A 26,991-nucleotide genomic window follows, 5' to 3' on the forward strand; every position below is an offset into this window, starting at 1 on the left:
TTTTTTTTTTTTTTTTTTTTTTTTTTTTTTTTTTTTTTTTTTCGCCGGGCGCCACGAAACACACCTTGATTGATGGTCCATTTTCTTCTCTTACATGGTATTTACTTGGCGCGCATCAAGCAACTCAGCATATCGCCGTCGCGTGTTTATTATGCGCAACACACAGGTCACAAATACCCAATGCAAGGGCCCCATCTAATTATGGGTTTCCATATATCTGATCTGATATCACAAAGTCTCCCACAAAGGGGCGGCCGCATATCGGACTCTTTTTATTTTGACAACCCCATGCCTACGCCAATCCCCGTAAATCGCATACAAACGTGACGTGAAAATAAATAAGATTACCGAGAACCAGTGCCAAATCAGCCGGTTCCCGTAAATACCGTTCCGACCATAGGCCCCTGCCGGCTTCGGTACTCGAGGCTCGATATCATTATGCCGTAGCCGTAGAAGGATCCTTATTCTCGTCTCCTTTGTCCTCAATGCCTTGCTTCGCAGTCAAAGGTGTTGGAACCTCAGGCTTCTTGTTGTCCTCAATCTTTCGCAGCTCCTCCAGCGCCTCCAGCTCTTCCTCCTCGTCAAAATCGAACTCCTCCTCCTCATCTTTCTTGGCCTTATCTGCAGCCGGTGCCGCCTTGGCTACCTCGACCTTCGGTTTGGGCAACAGGCTGACTCCCTCCGTCAGGCTCCAGTCGATCTCCTCCCCGTCCCCATACCTCTGCACCAACCACTCGTTGGCTTTCCTGAAGTGCCCACAATCAAAGAATCCCCTGGATGCGCTTAACGGACTTGGGTGCACCGCCTTGAGTACTAGGTGCTTCTTCTGGTCGACCTTGATCACCCTCTTGGCCGCGGGGCTGCCCCACGCCATAAATACGACGCCCCTGCTGCGTCTGCCCGCCACGAGCTCGATAATCTTTTGCGTAAACTTCTCCCAGCCCCGGTTTGCGTGCGAATTGGCCTCGTGCGCCCGGACCGTGAGGCAGGTGTTGAGCATCAACACGCCGCGCTGGGCCCAAGGTGTCAGCAGGCCCGAGTTGTTGGGCGGCGGCGTGAAGGCTGGGTAGTCGTTCTTGAGGCAGATATACATGTTCTTGAGAGACGGTGGTGCCTTGGTCGGTGGCCGCACTGAGAAGGCGAGCCCATGGGCCTGGTTGATATTATGGTAAGGATCCTGACCCAAGATTACGACCTTGACTGTGTGGAAGGGTGTATGGCGGGACCTGTTTGTGGCAAAATGAACAGGCAGATGTTAGTATGTATACAACAGAACATAGTGCCAAATATGTTTGTCGGTGACGGTAACAAAGCTCGCCAGTTTACATACCATGAATAGACATCTTCCCTCGGTGGAAACACTTTCTTGCCTGCATTCGCTTCCCTGTCTAGGAATCTCTTCAGGTCAAGAAACTCCTTGGTAGTGATCTCGTCCTTGAGCAACGCAAGCCAGCTCTCATCCAAAGTGTCAATCTCCAGCTTTAGCAGCTCCCTCTGCTCATCAGTAAGCTTCTCAACCCACTTCTGCTTGTTGAAACTGGCAGCCGGTGGGTGGGCTGGTGCTGAGGCTGCTGGTGCCGCGGTAGAACTTGAGCTGCTCGATGTGGTGGCGCCGCCGGCTGATGTGGTCTTGGGTGCGCCAAAGAATGATGTGATGCTGCCGTTCTGCTTGGGTTTCTTAGCATCCGAGGCTAGCAGCGCTCCATTGGCCTTGCGCTTGAGGGTGGACATGGTGTGAGGAAACAGCTTTGGACTGCTGGTGCTGTCGTAACAAAGATGCTGTGTGCCTCCACAGTCTGGAGATGTATTTGGGGGCCAAGGATCGGGCAGTATCCAGAATCCTTGTTCAAACCTTGATTGTGCAGTTTGTTTCGTTTACAAGGGCGAAAAACGAGTTGATTTATGAGTTGTAACAATAGGTAGACACCTTGAGCTTTGCAATTGGGTGGATTAATAGAATAGATTGAAGGGAGAAGAAGGTGTGGAAAATGCAAAAAGAAGACAAAGCGGCACGAGTTGATTGCGTGTGAGCGAGTACGTAGGCAGACCTAGTTCAAAATTACAGGCAGAATGGATAGGTTCCGTTTGTGCGCCGATAGCTGTGTTTGCTTCTTTTCGTTTCAATTTTCCAAAACGGGCGAAGTCTGCAGTAATAGTTTATGGGGAATGGGTAGTTGACGTCGCATTGAGGAGGTGGGAAAAGAGAAACGCGTAGTATTCACGTCGCGGGCGCGTAAAAACGCCTGAGCGTGCTGCAACTTTAATGGGCTTCCGCGGGCGGCCAGCCCCTGAACTATGCATGCCTGGTTGTTGTTGAACGTTGCGCCCAGCCCGCCGTCTGGTCCATGCAAGGCAGGTAGCGTATACCGTACATCCCCCCTCCCCACGTAAGTGAGAGGTCAGAACATGTCATGAATCATAAGTTTTTCAACAGATCTATACTTTTACTAATTCGTTCCTAGTCTTACATCCATACCACCAACCAAAATTGAGGACTGCATCTGGACTAAACTTGAAAAGAAATCAAATCCAGTCACCACGCAACATCCCGAGTCCGGACGATTTTTTTCTTTCTTTCTCTTTTTCTCGTCGCGTCTAAAAGAGCATGTGAAATATCACACACAGCTCGTAAGAATTAATTAACGCTTTCCTTGCCCGAACGCCCTACAATGCATCCAAATACGCAACAGAGAGGTGTTTTTTTCCCCATGAAAGAGTTCAAAGAAAGTGACAAACAAGTCATATATACCACCAAAGCCCTTTCGATTAGGACTGCTTCAGCTCCATCTCTTGCCGTAATTTCCTTTCGTTCATACTCCTGAACGACCTCTTCCCAACCTCATAGCTGCTGATCATTATGGCGCAGGCAGGCGCTACCTTGAGCGTCCTTGGGATCCAACCTCTGAATAACCCGGCTGCTCCTTCAGTTCGGAAGATATGCCACAACAATTGCACCATACTCCGTTCCTCGGGTGCGACAGCCTTGGCGGTCTTGGACACGCCGCTATTGCTCTGGTAAACTTGAGTGCGCGTTTTTCCAACGTCGAAAGGCATGGTAGCCACCGATGCAAACGCCCCAGAAAGTGCGCCAGCAGCAAAGCTGTCCACAAAAGTCTCGGCGTGGTTCTCACGGCTTTGGGACCTCCTTCGGGCACGCCCGCGGGACTCGTCAGCATCGCGCGTCTGGCCCCTCCCTCGCTCGCGCGCATCAGTAAGGTTGCCTCTGATGAACTCGTAGCCCCACCAATACATTCCAGAGAAGGGCACATCCCGCCACAAAGTAAGAGTTAAGCCACGCCATAGTGACCGGTAGCCCTGAAGCCCGACCATCTCGCGGATGCCTCGGAACGTGTCGGCCAGGTGTCCTGCTGCTGAAGAGCCGTGAGAGGCCTGGAGTCGAGTTCTGAAGAGCTCGATGGGGCTTACAGCCCCTGCTGCTAATATCCTGGCCACACTGCCGGCGACCAGGGGCGAATAGTCTTCCTTGACGGCTTTCACAATGGGGCTCTCCCTGTTATACCTGAGCCATTCGTAGCCAGTAAAATATATAATGTTGCCCGGAACCGCCATGAGGAGTGTTGGGGATAGACCCCGCCACAGAGCAGTTGCGCCTTCATTGCGGGCAATTTTCCTGAGTCCATCTATAGTCGAGTTGTATGTTCTTTGTTGTGTCTGCTCCACTGCGCATTCCAATGCGGCCACCCTGGAGCTGCTGGGTTCTGTGTGACCACCGACGACGCAAAACTGGGCATTGTTGTTCATGAAAAAAACCTCGCGACAGCACGCCGTGACGCCTATATTGGCAGGCGGACGGAATGTGTTTGTTGAAATAAGGGGTAGTTTGTGAGCTTTAACTGACGATTCAGGCTTAGCGATGGTTTGCGACTGTAACCGCACACGAACGACATCCAAGGGCGTAACTGCGATGGGTTAGCACTTCACATCTTGAATGCCCGGCCTGTATGCAACACACAAACATACCTAGAAGGCCAGTCAATAGGCTGCCAGAAATGGCGGATACCATCTTCTGAACAGCAGTGATCTCGACGGCTTCATCGCCCGCAGACAAACCGCCCGCTACGCCTGTTGGCAGCGGCAAAGGCGCCGCCTGCTCCGCACCCGATACCATCTTTGCTAACGTGATGGATTTTGTGCCATTGTCGCGGTCGACCGGGTCGTGAATAATTTGTGAGGAGGGAACCGAGGCCAAGGACGCCATCCCGGCCTGGCTCAGCTTCGCATTATCAGACGGGATGGATATATGAAAGCTTGCTCGGTCGATTCTGATATTTTCGTGGCAGACGGACAGTGCAGATAAATATGTATGTTTGTTTTGTTGAATTGCGATGAACAGACGAGTGTAAAGATCGCTCACAAAAACGGCCAATATATGCTTGAGCAAGAGTCTATTAAGGTTCGGTGGTTGTTTAGTTACTTGGTTGAATGTGGAGATAAGGGGTTTGAACGCCGAAATTCGGATCAGGAGTGAGTAACAATTTTTTTGCCTCCTCGGTGCACGTAACGGAGATAGGGGACAGACGTCGATGACGACGGAGCTTCGATGGAATCGACATGGAATGCAGCTCGACCCACGGCGGGGACTTTTTCCGTTGGACGTAAATTGGACTACGTTTCACCAATCAAAACACTTGAACGCGCGACTGGCAGATGGATGCAGTGGATAACTTTGTGCATTGAATTTGTGGATCTTAGATTTAACCCCCCTGCCCAGGTGCTTGGTCAGGCTACACGTATACCTAGTACTTTGTACCACTGGCCCACTCCCAATTGGGTACAGTTTGCTGGCGGTTACTACTGCTGGGTACCATCGGCAGATCCACCCCAGGGTCACTCCGTACCTGACCAAGCTGGCCTTCCCCTGTTGCGTGGTGTTGTCTTGCCTGTTGTCGAACATCAGGGGACAAGGCTTACAGGACACCAAACTCGCTGTGGCACTAAAATCATCATGGCATCAACCTTAGGATACTTTGAATAACTCGTACTGCCTGAGTACCTGTTACCTAAAATCACAAGCACGTTACCTGCTTAAGTATATTGTACAATTTTCACCATCTACCGGCTGTTAATATCAGAAGCAACAAGGACGACCCGGACCTCCACAACCGCCCATTGAACCCGTCTTTCCTCGTCCTCCCCGTCCATTTCCATTCCTACTACATCCATTGAACCAAATTCGCCACATCCGAACCCTCAAGGTACACAAAACTCGATCAATTGAGGACTCGCGCAACACCAGGTGCAGGTATAAACACGCCGCACACGCCCCTCGCCGGGACGAGGTCCATGGCTGCCGCTGTGTCGCCATGGCACAATACAGCAATGGCTACTCATCTTCCTTTCGAAAACCCCAAGACGATAACTCAATAATCGAGGAGTTACGGGCCGCCGCCGTGCGCTCCGTTCGATTCCTATGGAGGTTTGCCAAGGGTCCAGGTCGGGTCATGGCCATCAACGGCCTCTCTCGGTCTTCACATCAGCTCAAGAGGAATCTAGTTGCCCGCAGAATACTGAGTTTTCCTCACTTGCTCGTTGCATTCTGGGTCATCGTACTGCTGTGGGGGGAACGTTGGGTGTTTCATAACAAGGTTAACCAGTGCCACTGGGACAAGTGGGAAAATTGGGTGCGTCCTCTATAAACTTGGTTTCCGCGTCTTGCATGTTGGCCATGGCCGTCCGTATAGCTAACTTTGCTCTCCTTCCAAAGCCCGCCGGTGCAGATCCACACCATCTCATCCTGGTGGCCGACCCCCAACTGATAGATCCGCATTCATACCCTGGCCGACCATGGCCCCTGAATCCTCTAACCTATAAGATTACCGACAACTACCTCCGTCGCTCTTACAACCAATTAATATCTCAACTTGATCCGACTTCTCTCTTCTTTCTAGGTGACCTTTTCGATGGCGGTAGGGAATGGAAGACCGCCCATGGCGAATTCAAAGATCCTGAGTGGAATCAACGGCCGGGCTCCGAAAAGGCGCTCCTAAAGAAATGGTATAAGAAGTATACCCACAAATTCTGGCTGAAGGAATACGGGCGTTTCGGGAATATTTTTTTTGATCCCTGGGTCAAGCTGGCTCAGAAAGGACCAGTTGAGAGTCGGCGGGGGAGGAAGATAGTCGCAAGCCTACCGGGGAATCATGATCTCGGCTTCGGAGACGAGATCAAGATTCCCGTCCGTGACCGGTTCGAGACTTATTTTGGCGAGGGGAACCGCGTGGACGTCATCGGCAATCACACGTTTGTCTCGGTCGATACTGTCTCGCTCAGCGCTGGCCAGGCCTATCACCGCATTGAGGAGATCTACAAACCGACCGAGAACTTCCTCAAACAGGTTGGCTGGGCGAAGCGCAAGGCTGTTGTCAAGGAGCTACGCCATCTTAGAGGCGAGGTTGAGGAGGTCAAGTTCTGGCACCGCATCGAGGACCTCGAGAAAGCCGATTTCAAGGACACCCCGAAGCTAGTGACTGAGAAAGATACGGCCGATTTACCGTCCATCTTGTTAACACATGTGCCCCTTTTTCGGCCACCGGGGACGCCTTGCGGGCCGCTGCGCGAGCATTGGCCGCCCGCAAAGCCGCCAAAGGGTCAAACGGGCCCCGTCATACCCGACCACCGCAACGCCATATCCGTCTCGGGTGGCTACCAGTATCAAAATGTTCTTAGCGAACAGGACAGCCAGGAGCTTATTCGGAGCATTGGGAACGTGGTGCACGCCTTCTCGGGCGACGACCATGACTACTGTGAGGTGGTACACAGCGCGGCGCAGGGGAACGTCAAGGAGATCACGGTCAAGAGCATCAGCATGGCCATGGGAGTGCCCACACCAGGATTTCTCATGGTCAGCCTCTACAACCCGATAGACACCCAAGGCAAGCCGCTCCCCGGTGCGCCCAAGGAGACCATTCAAACGCACCTGTGCCTGCTGCCCAGCCAGCTGACCATCTTCTTCCGCTACGGGCTCTTCGCCGCCCTATCGGGCATCCTCCTGGCGATCCGCGCGTTCCTCGTTCCGGTTCTGGGCCTCACGCCCTTTGCGCTCGAGCCCCAACAGGGAAGCGGCTCCCTACTTCCCGTCAAGGCCAAGATGGACGACCCATACTACGGCCGCCGTACGCCGACGAACGACTCGGGCACCTCGAGCTTCCAGTCCCGCGGCTACGGCTACGGCGTCGCACCGCCCAGCAGTAAGATGCGGCATTCGACGCCGGGCCACCGTGGCAACGGTGGCGGCGGAGGCAAGTGGGGCTGGGGCTCCAACAGCACGCGCACCCCCAAGATCGAGATCCGCCCGGACGACGAGGACGACGACTTTGGCAAGTGGAAGGCTGCGAGGCCCAGGGGCGGCCGCCAGCGCTCCCTGGTCATCTTTCGGGAGTTTTGGACCACGGCGTGGCGGTGCCTGTGGATGGTAGCTACAATATGGGCCTATCTCACCTGGAAAGGGTGACTTTGTTCGTTTTATTGTTTTATTAATTCTGTTGGGAGACCTCATGTTCATAGACATGAGGTTTTTACGTCGATCCATTTTTTCCCCCATGTGTTGTTTTATGGTCTGTTCTGTTTACTCTCAAAAAAGAAAAAAAAAATCACTATTGTACTTGTACTGCATTGGGTGCGCGGGGAACAAGTTGAAAACGGTCTAATTAAACGGCATATACTTCCTTATTTCCTCCTCTCCCCTGTGTATCAAGACGAGCAAAGTTCAAATAGACCCGGGGCTAAGGATGCACAAGATCTGCCTGCTCCAAGGGTATAAAGTTTTATTTACAAACGGGTTTTCAGGGTACGAGTTTTCATCAATGTTTAATTTTTTTCTTTCTTTCTTCTCAAGTCCTGTCAACGACACGCCCTATTTTGCGCGTTTAGATTACAGCATGGGCTTTTCTAGCAAATCCGATCCCAGCTCTGAGAGGTTTCATCGCATCGTGGATCCGTCTTTGGTATTAGCCAAGTACATAAGTTGAACGATGTTAAAGGAAAGGAGAGAAGTTTAAATGTCGTTGGAGAACACTTGGTGAGGGTCATACGAGTACAAGACAAGAATTGCGGTCGACAGAAAGGAGAGAAAAAGCAACGCCACCGAAAGGCTAAAGAACACATAAAAGGGATTAAACGAGTGGGAGCCGGACCAACCCAAGCAGGCTTTTTTTGTTGCTGCATCTTCGGAAACACAAACAAAATGCAAAATACGAAATAAAGAGAGAGGGTGGAGAAGCACATCATGGTGCTTTGTATTCCGATCGGGAAAAGAAAAAATCCTCGTCTAGTGCATCCTCTCAGTCAGATGGATGACGGCAGCATATCCAGCGCAGCAGCTGGTGCTCATGTTGTGGGCGCACCAGGGGCACTTGACCATGGTCGTGATGGCGCCGCTGATGCCCATCGCGTGATCTTCAACCACCGCGTCCGGGCTCACCATGCACTCGTACACGCGGCTGGGCATGTCGTGCAGGAAACGGCAGCTACAGCACTCGACCAACATCTTGGCCACCTTTTGCCCAAGCAGCTCAGGCGGTGGTGCCGTCTTCTTGATCACCACTGCGTTGGCGGTCGAGGACGGCGAGGGCGGTGGGAGCAGCGACCGCCTCGACACCGTTACCCCCGCAGGGGCAGATGCCTTTTCGGGGGCGGGGATTGCAGGTGGTATCATGATCGTTTGGGCCGAGAGTCTGTTGGCCGACGAGTTTGCGAGAATGGGCTTGGGTGTCTTTGCTGCCTTGGGTATGACCATTGAGATCGGGGGCGCGAGCGCCAGTCTTGCTGGGATCTTGGGTGGCTTTGATTGGGGCATCGAGATGAGCGATGGAGGCATGAGGACGGATTTCCTAGCCTCTCTGAGGTAGGCCGCTCCCGTGGCCAGCTGCGGGTGCTCCACGGCTATGGCAATCCTTGGTGCTGTGGACTCGTCGTCGTCTGTACTCTCAGTGCTCCTGAGCATCCTGCTCTTCCTCGCCCTCGACTTGGGAGGAATGAAGGGTTCATGTTTAAGGGGAGGCAGGAAAGACACGTCGACAGCGGTGGAGGACCCATCCGACTCCTCTTGGGATGTGGCCCTGCTTAGGTCCGAGGGCTCAGAGTCGACCGAATCGACCGAGTTGGCAATATTGTGCCACACGCGTCCGTTTGGCTGTTCGTCTCGGCTGTTTGTCTTGACCAAGGCCTGCGTGGGCTCTGTGCCCTCGATTTTATCTCCGGTTGCCACCAGCTCCGAAAAGTCAATAACAAAGGACTCGCCCTTTTGGCTTGGTACAGGTGTCGAGAGCACAGGCTTGCCGTTTGAAAACTCATACTTGGCACTGGCCTCCAGGTGAAACGGTGAGTCCACCTGAGAGTAGGTGCTTGATGATCTCTTCAACCGGCTTCTGAGAGACGGCTGCTTCATCATAACTAGAGAGGCCTGATGAGAGTGACGATGAGTCCTACTGTCGTTTGCCACGATCTTACCACGCCCTGGCACGTTTGTCATCTCGGTGACTATTGCAGGCATCTCCTTGGCCGACTGGGGCCTTGAGCTGTCTGGAGTAGTGTTTAGCGACGTCATGTACGAGTCGTCAAAAGACGAGGTTGATGAGCTACCCGAAGCCTGACCAGCCCTTCGTGAGGGCGCAGCGACAAGCTGCTCCACAGATGTAGAGATTTCCGGCTCAGGGCCTCCTTCATGGAAAGAGAGGCCTGTGCCGCGCGGGTTGAAAGGACCAGTGATGACGGGAGCAGATTCGGCTGTTGGCGATCTCAACATCGCCATGGCCTTCTCCTTGAATGATCGCGCTGTTCCGCTGTGAGGGGGCGACTGCGAGGTCCCTCTGTTGCTTAAATACACCGTCTTGACATTAGGTGGTGACTGGTCCTCGCCAGCGGATGAGGAGCCACTATGATATGACTGCGCATATGCTTGGCGTGGAGGAGGCGAAAGCCCTTTATTCCCAACACTGGCGTCTCGTTGAGCATCTTGGCCGACTGATTGGGCATACATGGAGCGCTGATCCATGTTGCTTGCAAATGATGAAATAGAGCCAACCGGCCCCGAGATTGGTGACTGCTGCTGCCACTGAAGGTCCCCCTGAAGCGGCGAAAATGTATTGTTGGGCATGGCATACAATGGTGGTTGTTTCCGAAGCTGCTGCTTAAAATCGCCTGTGTTATGCGCTGATTTTGGAAACTCAAAGTTTTGGACGTCATGATGGGCCCCCACTGCGACAACACTGGCATTGCCAACTTGTGCTGTGCCCGAGGACTCCCGCATCGCCAACTCACGCTCGTTCTTTTCCTGGCGTGCCTGGAAAAAATCGGCAGTCCTCGAGGCTGTAGAATAGAGGAGGGATTGGCTCGAAGGGTACCCGACCTGGGTTGGGGACATGACGTGACTAGGTGTTTGCTTCTCCGTGGTGTCTCTATGGTTTCTCGTACTGAGGACGTCTGTCAGAGTGACGCTTCTGGGAATCTTTGCCACTGGGTTGGCGCTGTGTTGGTGACCATCTATGCCCGGGCCCGAGGACTGTGATCTCTGCATTGGCACACGTTGCTGTGGGTTGATAACCGGGCGAGCGTTGGGGAAAAGCGACAGCGAGCCACTTCTAGAGCGAATTCGCGAGTGGGATAAGACCTGGGAGGCTGCTTCTGTTTCCCTCTCGAGTCTGATACCTCCAACGAAGCCCCGGTCTTGGTCAAACGGTACGTGGGCGACCGGCACCGGCGGCTGTGGCTGTGGCTGTTGCTGCGCTGATACGGCCATCGTGCTCGACTTCGTCGACGTAGTGTAGTTTTCATTGAAGACGTTGCTTATTGGTGTCGACTTGATCAGCATTTCGGTCGTCTTCAAGATACCGGACGGCTGGGTGATGGCAGGTTTCGTAGGTTGTATCTGGCTATCTCCTGCAACAGAGCTTGGTGGTTTGGGCACCGGGGGCAGAGGAGGAACTGGAGATGTGGGCTGCGCAGCTGAACGGCGTGGTGCAAGCTTGGAGAGCCTCGACCTCCTCTTAGTTTTCTTATCTTCGGCAGATTTCGGTGTGGTAGGTGACTTTTCCTTTTCCTTCTTCTTCTTCTTTTTGCTGAACCCAAGATCACCCCATCCCGGTGATTGGCATATAGAAGAACGGTCAGAATCATCGTCTTCATCCGGGGCTGCAAAGCTCACTGTCTTGGAGCGGTTTTTGCTATTGGCCCGGGCAGATGGGACGATGTCAATGGAAAGTGGCGGGCCTGTGACGCTTCGGCGGCGAACAGAGTTGAGCATTGCATCGTTTGCCGCTCCCTCTTGGGGTGTTGGTCCCAGGTCACGGCGGCGATCTTGAAGTGTTCTCAGATCCGACTCAGAAGTGAGGTCTTGATTTTGAATTCTCAAGTCCGGAGTGCTCTCTGCTCTTCCAATGCCAAGTCTAGCCAGCTGTGGTTTTGTGGACAAATAAGTGAGCAAACAAGTCCAAGGCTCGGTGTATGAGATGTGAGAAGAGAAAGGGGAAGGACATAAAGAAGTGGCCCAGAGGTTGTGTGGGTGAGAACAGTTGTTGGGTAGGGAGCTTGTTTGTTCACAGAGGCATAGTGAGCGAGTGACATGGGTTTGCTGGCTGACGGGCTGTTGTGTTACCTTGAATTGCGTCTCCAGCTCCAACATGCGCTGCAGACTCCCTGCTCTGTCGAAATAGTGGGCAGGAAGACCGCCTTTTCCTGAGCCCGGGGTTGATACCGAACTAGCCATGGTTATCTTTTTCTTTCTTTTCTTTCTCTTTTCTGCCTTGAACTTTTCCGTCCCTTTATTTTTCTTTGTGTAGTGTATACGGCAGTCCCAGCCAATAGCGGTTGAGAAAGGATAAACGGCGCTGCCGAAAAAAATAGAAGTTCCGTAACAAGTATCCGACTTCTTTTGTTACCGGCGAATGCTCGGCATACTCGCACAGGGGAGTGAAAGAGTGTGTAGTATGATACAAATATGATATGCCCAATATCTATAGACAGTAGCGAAATGACAATGAGTGACGAGAGAGTGACCAAAGGGGCTAGACAGGTCAAAAGGAATGTAAAGGTCGGAAAACCTGGTCGCTGTTTCAAAACGAATGAGACCTGGGGTTGTCGAGGATGGCGTGGAGAAAGAGAAGGAGATCAAATCAAGCGGCAAAGAAGGAGTCGAGGCAAAGAGAGACAAGGCGAGTGCTTCCTATTTTAGTCTCTTGGTGTGCGTATGGTGCATCACGTTGCCTCCCTACCCGTGCTAGCACCTGCTAGCACAGGCACAACAAGCACACATGGCATCTACCGACAACGTCCCTGATGTCAGGATAGGTACATTGGGGGCCAAAACAGCGGCGGCCCTGGCCGCGGGGACCTCGATACTGTTGCTGGTTGTGGCGCTTCCTGGTTGTGTTTTGTGATTGCACGGACTATGAGAATAGTGGGTGAGCTAGTCGAAATAACCAGCAACGGTCAGACATGGCGAGCTGCAGGAAACGAACGGGTGATTTTGCTGTAGGCTAGCTTAGTGCAGCCGACCTAGGTACAGTAGGGCATCTATGTCATTGTTTGGTTGCTGAAGAAAGTATGAAAGTGTTTCCGTTGGGAAAATTGAACTTTTCCAACTGGAGAAAGGGGGTAAAAAAAGATTACTTTGTCTAACTTTGAGCTTTTGATCAATGTGTATCAGTCACCTGCTTTCTCGTGGTTTCTTTCTTTTCCTAATGTAAATTTTAACTTGATCATTTCCTTGATAACATGGTATACACAAGGTCGTTTGATTATAGGAATCATGGTGTCCGATGTTTTTGGAGATAAATGGGAATGGAAAAGCTCGAAAGTCGGACGAAAACATGATTGGATGAAGTTTTTTTCTTTTTTTCCCCCTCTGCCTTGTTCGCTGCAACTACGGTATCTACTTGCCAAGGCTCGTGATGTTATGGAACCGAAATGGAAAGAAGGGATCAGTGTGCCCAACTAGCCTGGACCCCGATTCGTCCGTTAAAGAAAACATTCTACGGATACCTATGCGGGAGCAAACAGCCCCGCCTCGCGTCATTCCCTGTTCAACGCCGCTACCTATTATTTCAAGAAATCTACCTAGGTACCTGGTAGGTACGGATTTAAATTTTATTCTTTCCCGAAACCTCACGCCAAATTACCCTAGAAGTGCAATCCATTCTAGCAAAGCCAGCCGGCTCAACGCGGACATAAAGCACGGCTCTTCTCAGCCCCAACCAATCGATGTGCAAGTCTGATACGGTCCGTCTTCCAAGCTAACTCGCGCCAGGACCACGTTAATAACGGACTTGAAGATCCTTCTGAAGCGCGACCACGGACACGCATTGTTTGTTATCCCTCGTGTTTGTTGCACCTGTCAACACACCTCTGCAGCAAACACCTCGGACTATGAAAGTTCACCTGAAATCGGCCGCATGGCACGAACACTCGCCAGCTATGGCTAGGCAACTGGGGAAAAGAGTCACAACTGCTTCTAGGCTCTAGAACTTCAGCCGAAGTACTAACCGGGAAAAAAAAGAAAAAGAGATCGAGCAAAAGAAAAAACCAAAGAAACAAAACCAACTTGAAGACGTTGAAAATCATCCCCCAAGCCCGTTTACCACGCCCGGACATGTTGTGAACTTACGATAGTCGGCTCGCGTCCGGCTGCAGTGTACCAACATCAGCCTCAGCGAATGGCCTCCCTCTCGGCGCTAGATCGCCATCACAAAGCTTCTAGAAGCCTTGATCAGTGAGCCCTCGTCTATTCTAGAGTATAAACGGCCAGGAAGACTTCCACGCCTTGACTCAAGCAGTGACCTTGTTTGTAAACTTGTTTGTAAACTTGTTTGTACGCATCGACCTCTTATGCGCCAACTTGAACAAACAAGCCGTTGATTGTTTCTCTAGCCGCTCAGAACAATGAAGCATAAACAGCACCAAAAGCTTGATTACCATGTTCAGCAAACACACGTGCATTCAGGATTTCTAAATTTGTTTGCTGCTGTCATAGAACCAACGATGGATTTGACATGTGCATATAATATTCCGGAAAGTCCTGAGCCCCAAGGCTTTAATCTCGGCACCACGGCCTCTCCGTGTGGCGCAGTAACCTTGCTTTGCAGGACGGTCCAGACTTACCCACAAAGGACGAGAACAAAACAAGGCTCAGTTGGATGCGAATCCATGTTGACACCTGCATTCAAGGCTGCTTGACGTGTATCAAGTCTTTGAAATCCCCGAGGGTGCTCGTGATTTAAGCTTTGTCCCTTTGCGGCCTCAATGAAGCCACAATAAGTCAAAAATGGCACAATAACGCTCATACAGATCTACCAGCCATGTGTTACCGATTGGTAGCGTGCTGCCTCGCCGAGCAAGGCTGTCTGAATCATGTTGAAGTCAAACCAGCTAGAGAGGCTCGCCCCGGCCTTTCCAGGCAGGTCGATGAACGGGAAGAATGGTTCCATGGCGATGGTACCCAGTGCCGCTTTGTACTGCAAGGCTATCACGAGACACATGCCAAACATGTGTCGTCGGTCCCATAATGGGAGAAATGTTGTCAGTTTTGCCATTCGACCGTATGTCTGAAGGTCCACAACCAAACAAGCAATGTTACGTGGGTAGACGAGAAGTGACAATATATACACATGCGTGCATAGGCGAATGCCGTATATTTGAAAGACAACATATAATTGAACCCGGGCCGAACCAATTGAATGTTGTCAAGAGCTTTCACATATCGACGGAGACCTTTGGTTATGAAGAGTTGGGACAGCAAAAAGTTTCTTGTCCATTGACCATATTGCATTTCCTGAGCCGTACCTAGAAACCATACTAGTGTAAAAATGGGTAAACCAATTTTAAAACGTTGATTGAAGTTGCTTAACGAGAAATTGATTGAAATTGTCATGGAACATGTTGAGAATGAACAAATTCAGGGTGCATTGTGTTGGCGCAGGACGGGAAAAGTAAAGAGGCACTTTCAGGGGTTTTAAAATAAGTTAATTAGCAGTCGTTGCAGTGTCTTGTGAGTTGGCGTTACGAGGGCCCGTGCCAAGGCATCCAGGCTGGGGTTCGGCCGACTTACTGAAATCCGGGCCACGACACGCATAAGTCGCCGCGCCTGCCCTTGCCAAACCCTTGGCCTCACAGTAGGCCAGCAGCAACAATATGTGGCAGCCTCTTTCATTTCTGTCGAGCGTATATCGCCTTGAGGCCCTCGACACTCGTCTTGTCACTTCGACGTCGCTGCCGTACAGGCCGGTAGCACCCGGCGATGAAGCAATCGCCCATAAGAAGCAATCACAGCCCCAGTCCGGCGTCGAGGGCCGCGCCCAGCCTGCGAAATGGAAGACCCCCGAGTTTATACTCTACTATGTCTTCCTCAGCGTGATAATTCCGTACATGTTCTGGATCGCATATGATGTTTCGAGACGTCAGTTGTACATTTTTGATTTGTTTTTTTTTTATAACTTAATGTACCCATTTAACAAGGTTTACGGTCAAAGATTTACAGCTAACAACTGACCATCCACAGCATCCGACCCCCGATACCCCAAATATGAACACTTGCTTGCTCCCGGCTGGATTCCGGGGCGCATGGTCGTGAGCACTCCCGAGTCCACCGTCAAGACAAAAAGCCAGCTACGTTCCTAGCTCTTACTCACGCACACCATTTCTTCGCCAGGATGCCTCGGACCCTCAATACCACACCTTCCGTACCAACCTCCCATACATGGGCGCCCTCCTAATCGTCCATCCTCTCCTCCGCCGCTTGTACAACACACTCCGCCCTGTCGCCGCAGACATTCGATCACCTGCCGACCGGGCCGAAGCCCGCCTCCAACAGCGAGTATCCTTTGACGCCATCTTTGCGCCGATCCTTCTCGTGGCCCTACACGGCTTCTCCGCCTTCAAAGTCCTCCTGATCCTCTATGTCAACTATAACTTGGCGACGACGTTACCCAAGCAGCATATACCGGCCGCAACATGGGTCTTCAACATTGGCATCTTGTTTGCCAACGAGCTATGCAGCGGTTATAGGTTCAAGGATATTGCAACTTTTCTGGGGAGCACCGATGGGCTGCTTCACAGCACCGGGGAGTGGATGGATAGCTGGGGCGGAATTTTGTCTCGTTGGGAAATCCTTTTCAACATCACCGTGCTCCGCCTCATCAGCTTTAACCTCGACTACTACTGGAGCTTAGACAGGCGGAGCATGAGTCCAATAGAGGTACGAGCCGGCCAAACCCCTTCCATAAAACCAGACCTATCGAGTTGCTACCAACTCCGCTAGCTTGTAGCTAACAAACACAAGGAGAGAGCTGACAAACAAAGGAAGAGACAAGAGGATCCTGCCAACCTCTCGGAGCGGGAGCGCGTCTCAACGCCGGCAAAGCCGCGGGATTACTCTTTCCGCAACTACCTCGCCTATGCTATCTACGCACCACTCTACCTCGCCGGTCCCATCCTGACCTTCAACGACTACATCGCCCAGCAGCGCCATCAGGTCAGTGGCATCGAGACGCCGCGCACGGTGCGGTACGCACTCCGGTTCGTCCTTGCCCTGTTGGCTATGGAGGTAGTGCTGCACTTTGACTACGTTGGGGCCATCAGCCAGGCGCAGCCTGTGTGGGGCAGCTACACGGCGGCCCAGCTGTCGCTCCTCTCGTACTTCAACCTGCACCTCATCTGGATGAAGCTGTTGCTCGCATGGCGGCTGTTCCGCCTCTGGGCCCTCATCGATGGCGTGGACCCGCCCGAGAACATCATCCGTTGCGTCAGCAACAACTACAGCACACTGTCCTTCTGGCGCGCCTGGCACCGGTCCTACAACCGCTGGCTGATCCGCTACATGTACGTGCCACTCGGTGGCGCCGATTTCCGCTCCCGCAAGGCCGCCACCAGGTCCATAATCACCTACCTCGTTATCTTCACCTTTGTGGCCCTGTGGCATGATATACAGCTCCGCCTGCTCATCTGGGGCTGGCTGATCGTGCTCTTCTTCATTCCCGAGGTCGCAGCCGCCTATCTATTCCCCGCTCAGGCTTGGGCCGACCGCCCGACCGCCTACAGGATGATGTGCGCGGCCGGCGCTGTCATCAACGTTCTGATGATGATGTCGGCGAACCTGGTTGGATTTGCAGTCGGCCTGGATGGCCTGGAGAGCATTCTCAAGGGAATCTTTCATGACTTTTCTGGTATGTTTTTTTGCTACCTTTTTTTTTAGGTTGTTTTATTGTTTCGGATGAGGAAACAAGAAATGAGTAACTTTTAGGGACTTTTTTTTGCTAACACGACCCTTTTCTGTGAGGCAGGCATCATGTTCCTTGGGATGGCATGTTTGACATTATTCGTGGGTATTCAAATCATGTTCGAGGTACGAGAGTCGGAGATGAGAAAAGGCATACGTCTCAAGTGCTAGACCTAGTTTCGAAACATATACAAACATAAATTTTTTCAGTCGCCTATGCTTAGCATGGTTTTGATCTTCGCACTGTCGTGTCACTTGCGCATGCTTACGTAGGGATACAACATCAGCTAAAAAAGCACGGCCCGAACCATTTTAGATGTGATCAGATGGCACACTGCAAACCAACGTCATGAGTTCATGGAACTGTTCCTAAAAGCAAGTTTTATCATGAAAATATAGTGGGTATCTCGTGAGCACAATGTGTTTACGAGGGGAAAGGTATACTTTCCGACGTAAACGCAATAATGAAAGAGCGACTTCGTACTGATACAATGTGTATGTATAAAAGAAAAAAAAAAAAGAATCCCTTGGCAAGCTCCGTCTACCTATCGTATTTCCCATGGTGAGCCATCTCAGGGTCGCTCGTCGTGCCGCTGACCGGGCGGTCTCTTGACGAAAACTTGCCATGCATGCCGAGCTTGCTCTCCGTCACCCACTTCCTCAGCCATATGAAACCCTTGACCAGCAAAAAGAAGACGACGCATCCGACCGCGATGCCGCAGACGTAGCCGGCGACCTTGCCAGACCCTCCAGCGGGGTCGAGGAAGGGGTAGACGTAGAAGCCCCTGGTAGCGTGGGTCAGGTAGGCGAGGGAGAGGTAGAGAGCGAGGATGATGATGAGCCAGAACAGGTGTATCCAGGGAGGGAGGTCGGTGCGGGTGAGGACGATCTCAAACAGGGCAAAGCCCGAGTTCATGGCGTGGCGGCTGATGTTGCTCCATGCGGCATAGGTAGTGTTGAACCAGGGGCCGACGAAGAGGACGGCCCAGTAGACGACCGTGACGATGATGGGGTAGACGCAGATGGTGGTGTAGTAGAGCGAGTGCAGAGCCTGCAGCGGGCGCGGGAGCCGGGCCAGCAGCGGACGGCCGGTCGCGGCGTACGTGGCCGTGTGCAGGGCAGAGACGAGCAGGTAGAAGGCGATGCCCCAGTAGGTCAGCACGGTGAAGTACGAGAACTCGGCCGTCGCCTGGTCCGACTGGCCGCTGGCGACCTCGGTGCCGATCGAGACGAACTGTGTCGTTAGCGCGTAGAGGCCCTGTTTTGATGACGGTTTTGTTAGTGTCCGTTTTTTCTCTTTGTTTTGTTTTGTTAAGTTGGTGAGATTGTGCCCGGTCCATCAATCATTTGCCAATTGCGTCATTCATCGAACCATTTTTTTCATCTTCGTAGTGGGTAGGATAAAAAAAAAAGGAAGCATACAAATAACAACCGAAATCCGAACAGAACCCAGGGTGAAAGACACCACGAAGTGACGAAGCGGTTGGACGGGTCGAATTCATCGCGCCCAAAGACGAAAGGGTTCCCCATCTTGTTTAGAGACGCCTCAGGTCCCTTCCTGTTATTGAGGATGGGGGACGTTTTTTTTTTTTTTTTTTTTTTTGTTCAGTTTTGCGTTGACAATTGGATGTGACAAAAGGTGTGGAAGCGCGCGGGAGCAACGGCAAGGGGCGATCGGTTTTTGATATGGAGTTCGACTTTGGAGTTAGGCGGAGCTAAGACTGACTACCCCTACCCAAAGTGGGAAAGGTTACTCTGTAGACGATGAAGCTGAGCTTGCTTGCTGGGCAGTGCAAAACACCAAGGACCACAGGTTCGGGCTGGGCGAGGACTGAGCCACCAATTGCATTTATTTATTAGGAAGTCACTTCGCAAGGTACCACTTAGGGCTGGTCGCCCTGGGCTCGGAATTGTCCGTTATTCATGCCCCTCGCTGGCGATCGAAGCGAGGTTTAGCATCTGTCAAAATTCCATCAATTTGAATTCGTATAGATTCGAACCTTGCAATTTGTACAGAGACCGGGGAAGTCCTTGAACAAAACATGTGTTGGCATGAGAGGCGGCCCCCCCTAACTGAATCGTGAATTCCCTAGTTGGTAAGGTGTTCCCGTGCTGCAAATAAGCACCCCTTTTTAAAGCAACGGCAAGTGGGCAGGATCCGCTATTACTTGACGATGGGTACCATTAAAATGGGATAACTGCTCCGTCTCGGGCGCGTCATCCTTTTAGAGCATGTGGTAACCGATAAGGAGGTACCGTATGACTGGTATGTATCTCGATGCCTACCTACTAGATCTACTACAGGTACGTAGGTGTCGACTAAGTAAGCAAGAAGGAACCTAAGCTACCTACATAGTAATACCTTGTATAAAGAACATTCGTTACTGTACTTGATCACCACTGCCTACCAGTGACAGACAGCTTGCATTCATGACATGGGGTCAACAGCCCCAAGCCCTGGCAGCCCTTCTTGGTTTCTGGGCTATCGAGAAGTGACTTGACTGATTACATGTGACAGGAAATTACCACGTAATCACCATCAGCCGCACTTGATAATTGTTTCGGTATTACGAAGTAGGTCGAAAGCAGCAGGCAGAGCAGGGGGACTGCAAACCGATAACATTTGTACGCGGCTTGGTCGGTCTGTTGATTTTTGACATGGCCAGGTTTATTAGATTCGTACGAAGTACAATACAATTTTTTTCTCGTCTCCATCGGAGAAACCGAACTTTGTTGACTTATTGCTTGGTGTTTCATTGTACAACAGAAACCGGAGAAAAGAAGCAAATGAGAAAAAGATCTGCAGGCCGGCGCGGCTCTTATAGGTATCGGGTGGGTTCAATATGCACCTGAGCGCAGCCTGTGCGCGATTCGATCGTGGTTCGCGGTGGGACAGTCCCGGAACATATCTGCAGTAATTAACCACGCGAAATCTGGTGTCCATCAGTCAATCAAATCGTAGGTAAGGTTAGGTATGCAAATAAGAATCCTGACGGGTGGGCAGGTTCGGAATGGATCGTCAATTCTTGGCAGAGAAGAGGTGACTAAAATTGTGAAAGTCAATCGTTGCTATGCCCAATCTGGCACAATTCGGCATAAGGTTCAGTAAACGTTACTGTACAAAATCCGATGTCCCGCACCAACAAAATGACAATGTAGCAATTGCCCCGCTGGGCGTATTGCAAGGGATGGTCAGGTGCTGTCGTGTACCTGGATGCCTTACCTTACCTTGCTTACCTACCATGGTACCTACCTAGGTTCCAAAGTTATGGATGAACCTCTGCACGATTGGCTCTGGTGCCAAAAACCGGGCACAGTGGTTCTCCTGGGGGATGCATCCAGCTCGCTTCCACCTATCAACCAATGAATGTCAAACGATATCTTGTGCCCATCTCCCGCAGTCGGATTGCTTCCTAGGTGTTTTATTCCCTTGTTTCTTGCAGATTTTCAAGATTGTGTATCCGTACGGGCGCCACGAAAGCAAGCCATTCAATCGGATTCCTTGCAGGCTGGCGCACCATAAGATTTCAAGGTGGTAGGTAGTTTGCTTCTTGTACCTTATTCCCCCCTCTTTGGCTTTCTACCCCCCACCCTATCTCGCCAAGGTGGATGTGGATCCCCACCGTTGGGGAGATGTACGGTCTCGTTCTTTTTGGACTCCTGCAGTCCAACGACGCAATTTCGACACTCCTATTTTTTTTTTTTTTTTTTTTTTTTTTTTTTNTTAGGCACGTCATGGGCGTCTAGTGGAGATCTCCAAAACTACTCTGTAGGTTAGGCACTACTACGTATTCAATTCGGACCGCTACAAAGTTTTTTTTTTTTTTTTTTTTTTTTTTTTGTTCTCCTTCTCCTATTTTCCTCGGTCCCTGCCTGTCTTGTCTTGGGGGCCCATGCCCCGCGCTCATGAACTCTTTCAAGACCCCAGTAATAATGCTTTCTACTCTTGGAAGTGCTTTTGGGCAAAATTAGTCCCTGCATCCCTAGCACACTCACGAAATGTGCATTTGAGCTGGATGTGCATCTACAACAAATCTTGATCTTAATTCTATTTCTATTCCTATGTATAGCGAGCGGCAAATGCCATACTTGTCCGTTACGGCTTAGCTCTCATCGTCGAGTCTTCCAGAAAACAAGATCGGTTGCTTGCTAAATATCGTATTCCCCACCCTTAAACGTATGGCGGCTTCACTCTGTTCGTTCGTGTCTGTCTAGCACACACAGGGTTGATACCACCTATCTACCTACCACATCCATACCTACAACTACGTACCCAAACCTTACCTCAGTCACTCGACTTGGCCCTCGAACTTAGATGCCAGTGTGCATCCATCTCCTCCCTACCTACCTAATATACACTACCTAGGTAGGGATTTAGTCCAACCTAGAGCTAGTGGGTAGGGAATTGCGTACCAGCTCACCCAGGCTCACTCACCCTCCTTTCCTCGGTACCTGAGCCTAGCACCGGAACCACACACCCACCAACCCACCGAACCAATATTTCGTATGCAGCCTCCATTCTGGGTTGGTTCAAGCGCCCTTGGCAACATTCCTGACTGCGCCGTCTCTGACATTAGCCAGCGCCGTCCAATCTTCGTTAAAGCGGCACCAGGCAAATCGTCAAACGCCCACTTTCGTTTAGGCTGGAAGCAGAGAGCACTTGTTCCACTCTAGGAGCTTGCTCGAGTTATTTGTCCATAGAGAGAGAGAAATCAATCTTTAACAACTCGACGTAACGGAAGCACGCGGTTTCCCTAGGGAAGGGCTCCTGCAGCCACCCGATCCCAACACGCCCATACCACTACTTGGCGACTTAGTCTGCGTGTCGACCTGTCTGTCAGCTCGCAATGCATCCGTCACAGGTCTGAAGGATCCTACCGCGTCGTCTTCTCTTTTTTTCTTTCTTTTTTTTTTCTCTCTTTTCCCATGGTTGCTCGCCTGTTCCACTTCCTACGACATATCCTACCTCGACTCAAATTCGTTGCCATCGACTCAAGCAATCTGCGTTCGTGCTTACCTGCCGTCGTGTCTCCTCGTGGGGTGCGGCATTGGTGTAGCCCGGGGAGAGACGGAGTATTTGTTTACTTTTATACGACCCATAACGAAACCGCCCGGCGTGGACCGAAACATATCAAGAATACGCCCTTTCCTCTGCCGGTAACCTGGCCGTAACATCATCTCAACATGGCCACTTCCACGAGGTACGCGCAGTCTACGGAGCAGTATGACGACGAGGGAGAGCTGTCGTACCCGCCCTTATCTGCCGCCACGTACCAGCGACCAGAATCTCGGCCAAGGGTAGAGGAGGTCAAGGCACAACCAAAACAAATTGAACACCCAATACCATCCATGCAACAGGCTTTCTCCGAGTCGTATCTCGAGGCTACTTTGGAGGGGGCTTTGGAGAAGCCAAAGCTACGGACCAAGGATGCCAAGGGCCGCAGGGAGGAGTTGCTCGACCAGGACAAATCGGACGGAGCCCCGAACGCCATGTGGCGCTTCCGCCCCGGGCAGACGTGCCACGAGCTGCGAAAGCTGATGGCGCAGGTCTCTTTTGGTGTTTATCTACTCCTCAACGGCCTCGCAAACAGCAACGCGCAGGTTGTGTCCATTCTACAGGGCCACATTGACGAGATCGACGAGTTTCTTGAGATGACAATGGAAGATATTGAGCTGGCAAACAAGGACATAACGGAACGAATCGACTATCTCAAGCTGCCTATGGATAACATGACAGTCTTTGCCACGATGCTAGAGGACCGCGCCTTCCGGCTCCAGATCGTCGAGGGCAATGCCAAGATAGAACACATCCTCTCCCGCACGACGACAGCCCTAGTTCAGTCAGCACAGGATCTCAGCGAGGGCTTAAAGTCGAGCAGGGAGTTTTCAGAGTACTTGGAGTCGCAGGAAGGTGGGTCCTGGCAGCTTGGACGGAGTGCGGATGTGGTTGACATCTTCAATGCAATGCGGGGCAACACGGAAGGCTGGGTGAAGACCTTTGTGGATTTGCAGTCCAAGACCAGCGAGCTCAACGCTCTGATCGTGAAGCTCGAGAACATGGTTTCTTTGATAGAACGGACGGCAGGGAAGGTCAGCAGACGCACAAGAGTAAGATGCCCCAAAAAGCCAAGCAACACCCAGCCAGCCGGCTGTATAGAGTGTGTTATAGTGGACATGCACTGTATCAGGAACCAGGAGGAATCTTGCTCCAAAAATTCGCTTGTGCTAACTTGATTTGCCTTACAGTTCAGTGTGCAGCCCTTCACAGCACCGGATCCCAGTCGACCACTATCACCCGATTCTATTGGCACGATTACTCCGCAAGCGTCGCCCCCACGAAGCAGGGTTGCCGCGGCAGCTCCCCGACTCACACTGAGGTTCAGTCGAATGCCAGAGGAACGACCTTCAGGTCCGACATATTTTGACCTTCCCGTGAGGAACAGCCTTTTTGGGGCCACGACGGCACCTCCAGCACCTGAGATCCCAGTGCGGGCCTCGCGGGGCCAGTCGTTGAAGCCATCTCCCCATGGCCCGGACAGGTCAAGCTATCAGTCTGACTCGGAATCAGACTTTGACCTTGACGAAATGGCAGCCCAGTTTGGAAACTCGCGGCTTTCACATTCCGGTTCGGCAAGGCCGAGGCCAGATTCTCAGATTCAACCACATATCGTTGAGGTTGATGATGAGGATGAAGATAATGATTCCGAGTCACCACCTCCGGTCCTTTTGCTACAGCCTAGGACTTACACTCCCGTCCCTCCTGCACCCATGCCCTCACCGCGCGTCATGGAAGAACGAAAGAGCGGGTATATGTCTGCAGATAAACCTGCGAATAAAAGGATTTCAGTCACCAAGTCTCTGGGAGACCTAAGGGCGGCAAGTTCTGGAGTCAAGTCGCCCCCAGCTGCTATCAGGGCCGAACCGAGACTCATACAAATATCACCACCACGAATAACACTTGAGGCTCTGCGCTCGCCTCGAATGCCGCCTCCGTCGCTAGAAAGAGAGGATGAAGGTTCTGGAAGCCCTCGAAAAGCCCAGCCCAACAACAAGAGAACATCGCTGAGGGATCGAGTATCACTCAAGACCACCCCACCAGAGTCGATACACGTGCCACCGCATAATGCACGGGAGCTGCAACAGCCCGTTTTTGCATCGGCGCATGAATTCGAGAATTATCAGACGTTCGTTGCCCCAAGCTTGAACCATGGTGCAGATCGAGCCAGTAGCCGGATCGAGAGCAGGCCCAGCAACCCGACCATCGTGACAGACTTCTCGCCGCCTGTGTTTCCGGGCGTCATACCTTCACCACATTCGGACCAGCAGTACTTCCGACCAGTGCAGGCAAGTCCGCACTCGCCTCTTCAGCAACGGCCACACACGGCCGGCGGCCTCAACCCGCAATACCTTCACCACCAGCGCAACGCACCCTCTGCCATGGGTATGAGCATGTTGAGCAGTGTCTCGACGCTGAATCAGGATTCCGCGAGCTCGCGGCGGCTGAAGAAGAAGAGGAGCGCGTTCGGTTGGCTCAAGAAGGCCTTCTCCCTGGATGAGGAGGAGAGGTTGGCTTATGAGGCCAAGAAGGCGCAGCAGACGCCGAACCCCTACTACGATGCGCGCAGCCCCAAGTTTTTGGATGGTAAGCGCATTAGGTGATGGCGGGATTGTGAAGCCGGAGCTGCTTATATAGCGGCCCGACCAACAATAGCGGCAAAGCCTGTGCGCATTCCACACAAGACAAACACAGAAAGAAAAGAAGAAAACGGAAACAAGACAAACAACAAAATAAACAGATTTACTTGAGATATACACAGACATACCCATGCCCTCCGCGGCAAAACATGAAGACATCACGACTCAGCCTCATACATCAGCAATGCGTTTAGTTCTCGGTCACTGTTTGGACGGAACACGCTGGCCGACTGCATTGATACCCTCTAAAAGCATAGCACTATATATACACACATTATCCTGGCGTTCTCATATCTTTATCAAGATTTAGTCCTGTATACGAGCTAGGACGGTAACTCACAATAATTAAACAATATCCGGGTGGCATTTATTGGATTTTGATTTTTCAAGGGACAAGCGAGGGTTTTCTTTTTTTTCTTTTTCTTTTTTTTGCGTTAATCTGGGTTGGTTAAAGACAACTCCTGCTTTTGCTAGCAGATCGCCTCGGGTTGTTTGTACTTGGATATTACCTACCACCTTGGGTATCTATTTAGTTGAGATCTAATGATACTGCACCATCAACGGCTGCCTGTCAGATTAACTAACATCTGGTCATAAAATCTATTTATCCCAGTTAGGCTTGGTTTTTGACAGAAGTGCACTACAGTATACAATGGTCAGAAAACGAGTGTCTTGTGGTAGCGCCCTAGCCCTCTATCTTTTGATTTTTTTTTTTTTTTTTTTTTGTTTCTTCACACAAAGTTTTTCACAAACAACCTATCCTGCTACCCCTCTCTCAGACGAGAAGAAAGACGAGTACCAGAAAGAGTCAGTCGACAAGGTGGCATTCAAGTCCAGCAGCCCGTCAAAGGCGCCATCGGGTACAAATGAGAAGTTGGATATGTCGTCGGAGTCTCGGCATTGTTGCTGTTCCACCTCGACTGCCTCCTCCACTGCTCTGGGAGTAGCGATGAGAGAACCGGCGGCGGTGGTCGAGGCAGCGGTAGAAAGACAAACACCTCCCCCACCACCACCTCCGCTTCGAATACCCAGCACCTCCCTCGCAATGGCCTGGACCTCGGCCAGGTGCCTCCTGCCCTGGGGCCAGACGTGCGACATTGCCATGAGGCAGCCCATGCCGAGCCTGACCTGGTGCCTGCTCAGCGAGAGCCCGTCGCCTGCGGGGTTGGCGGCAGCGGCGGCGGAGGCGGAAGGTTCTTGTGGTGATGTCGGTGGCGGGTACTTGCAGGCCGCGAGCAGCGTCATGGTGCCCGTCGTCATCATGCAGATCACAAAGGGCGTGTGGCAAAAGGGCCGGGCTGGGAGGGCGAGGAGCTGCACCTGGGCATGGATGGAGCGTAGACACCGCGTCGTGTGGATGTTTTTGGAGGTTGCTGCTGCTGCTGCTGATGCTGTGCTGCCGGTGGTCGTTGTCATCATGGGGTGAGCGCATATGGACTGCGCCTCGAGGGCATTGAAGTGGAGGGAGGAGTAGGGTCTGTGGAGGCCGATGGTCGAACTGAAAAGAGGCAGTGTGAGCTTTTTTTTTTCTTTTTCTTCCTTCTGTGGTTATTGAAATATCGTTCCTTGCCATCTGCAGGGGGCAAGGATTGTGCTAATAACGTCAAAAGGCACAAATATCATGACGGCAACTCACGTATGGACCGCCATTAAAGCCTGGAACATGAGCTCGTCGAGCTCCCCAGCCGCTGTGAGCACCTCGCGCTTGCAGTCCGGCAGCAGCATCTCCCAGCCCTCGACGATGGCATCCACAGTCTGGACTATCTCGGGCGTCGAGAAGGGGCGCTCGGCGTCGGTGGCCACGGAAGCTATGGCGGATGTTATCCCCCGCGTGGCGCCTATGAGGTAGGCAAAGGAGGAGTAGACGTGATTGTCTGGCGAGAACTCGCGGCTGTCGAACTCGTCGAGTGTCTTGGGCGTCGGGATCGTCTGCTTAGGGGGGGTTTTTTTTTCTCAGTGTTTGGTTTCAGTTTACCTGTTTGAGAAAGGCACTTTTTTGAAGGGTTTTACAAAAAAGAAAGAAAAGAAAACTTTATATTCTCCGTCTCCTTTATTTGGGGAAGAAGGGGGGG

The 26,991-nt window shown here is 51.8% G+C and overlaps 9 protein-coding genes across 9 annotated transcripts in view; 3 read left to right on the forward strand and 6 right to left on the reverse strand.

Moving 5' to 3' along the window:
- Positions 1–194: 194 nt before the first annotated feature.
- Positions 195–1,958, reverse strand: PgNI_00367 (uncharacterized protein). The gene is made up of 2 exons (XM_031120448.1): positions 1,331–1,958; positions 195–1,226 (listed from the first exon to the last, which is right to left on the reverse strand). Exons 1-2 carry the CDS (start codon positions 1,729–1,731, stop codon positions 437–439), a joined length of 1,191 nt encoding a protein of 396 aa, XP_030985984.1. The 5' UTR covers positions 1,732–1,958; the 3' UTR covers positions 195–436.
- Positions 1,959–2,442: 484 nt separating this feature from the next.
- On the reverse strand, positions 2,443–4,549 carry PgNI_00368 (uncharacterized protein). Its single transcript, XM_031120449.1, has 2 exons — positions 3,982–4,549; positions 2,443–3,920 (listed from the first exon to the last, which is right to left on the reverse strand). Exons 1-2 carry the CDS (start codon positions 4,217–4,219, stop codon positions 2,767–2,769), a joined length of 1,392 nt encoding a protein of 463 aa, XP_030985981.1. The 5' UTR covers positions 4,220–4,549; the 3' UTR covers positions 2,443–2,766.
- Positions 4,550–4,955: 406 nt separating this feature from the next.
- PgNI_00369 (uncharacterized protein) lies at positions 4,956–8,661 on the forward strand. The gene is made up of 2 exons (XM_031120450.1): positions 4,956–5,642; positions 5,726–8,661. Exons 1-2 carry the CDS (start codon positions 5,325–5,327, stop codon positions 7,469–7,471), a joined length of 2,064 nt encoding a protein of 687 aa, XP_030985982.1. The 5' UTR covers positions 4,956–5,324; the 3' UTR covers positions 7,472–8,661.
- Positions 8,288–12,376, reverse strand: PgNI_00370 (uncharacterized protein; the record flags this gene model as incomplete). The annotated part of the gene is made up of 2 exons (XM_031120451.1): positions 11,612–12,376; positions 8,288–11,410 (listed from the first exon to the last, which is right to left on the reverse strand). Exons 1-2 carry the CDS (start codon positions 11,720–11,722, stop codon positions 8,288–8,290), a joined length of 3,234 nt encoding a protein of 1,077 aa, XP_030987352.1. The 5' UTR covers positions 11,723–12,376.
- Positions 12,377–15,109: 2,733 nt separating this feature from the next.
- PgNI_00371 (uncharacterized protein) lies at positions 15,110–17,433 on the forward strand. The gene is made up of 5 exons (XM_031120452.1): positions 15,110–15,406; positions 15,509–15,576; positions 15,659–16,204; positions 16,289–17,171; positions 17,289–17,433. Exons 1-5 carry the CDS (start codon positions 15,142–15,144, stop codon positions 17,393–17,395), a joined length of 1,869 nt encoding a protein of 622 aa, XP_030987351.1. The 5' UTR covers positions 15,110–15,141; the 3' UTR covers positions 17,396–17,433.
- Positions 17,434–17,565: 132 nt separating this feature from the next.
- Positions 17,566–18,837, reverse strand: PgNI_00372 (uncharacterized protein). The gene is made up of 2 exons (XM_031120453.1): positions 18,647–18,837; positions 17,566–18,482 (listed from the first exon to the last, which is right to left on the reverse strand). Exons 1-2 carry the CDS (start codon positions 18,752–18,754, stop codon positions 17,766–17,768), a joined length of 825 nt encoding a protein of 274 aa, XP_030987354.1. The 5' UTR covers positions 18,755–18,837; the 3' UTR covers positions 17,566–17,765.
- Positions 18,838–20,646: 1,809 nt separating this feature from the next.
- Positions 20,647–20,914, reverse strand: PgNI_00373 (uncharacterized protein; the record flags this gene model as incomplete). The annotated part of the gene is made up of 2 exons (XM_031120454.1): positions 20,647–20,752; positions 20,787–20,914. Coding segments are annotated over 2 exons (234 nt in total), but the record flags the coding sequence as incomplete, so codon positions are not given.
- A 1,157-nt stretch (positions 20,915–22,071) lies between these two features.
- On the forward strand, positions 22,072–25,407 carry PgNI_00374 (uncharacterized protein). Its single transcript, XM_031120455.1, has 2 exons — positions 22,072–23,332; positions 23,471–25,407. The coding sequence occupies exons 1-2, from the start codon at positions 22,409–22,411 to the stop codon at positions 24,881–24,883; spliced, it is 2,337 nt and encodes a 778-aa protein (XP_030987348.1). The 5' UTR covers positions 22,072–22,408; the 3' UTR covers positions 24,884–25,407.
- A 194-nt stretch (positions 25,408–25,601) lies between these two features.
- Positions 25,602–26,991, reverse strand: part of PgNI_00375 (uncharacterized protein) — a 2,381-nt gene continuing 991 nt past the window's right edge. The window contains exons 2-3 of the mRNA XM_031120456.1: positions 26,556–26,848; positions 25,602–26,417 (exon numbers count right to left, since the gene is read on the reverse strand). Of these exons, the coding sequence (XP_030987347.1) occupies positions 25,676–26,417; positions 26,556–26,848 (1,035 nt within the window). The 3' untranslated portion in view covers positions 25,602–25,675. The remainder of the gene's footprint in view (positions 26,418–26,555; positions 26,849–26,991) is intronic.

This window comes from Pyricularia grisea, assembly GCF_004355905.1.
Source record: "Pyricularia grisea strain NI907 chromosome Unknown Pyricularia_grisea_NI907_Scaffold_1, whole genome shotgun sequence".
Taxonomy (NCBI): Eukaryota; Fungi; Ascomycota; class Sordariomycetes; order Magnaporthales; family Pyriculariaceae; genus Pyricularia; species Pyricularia grisea.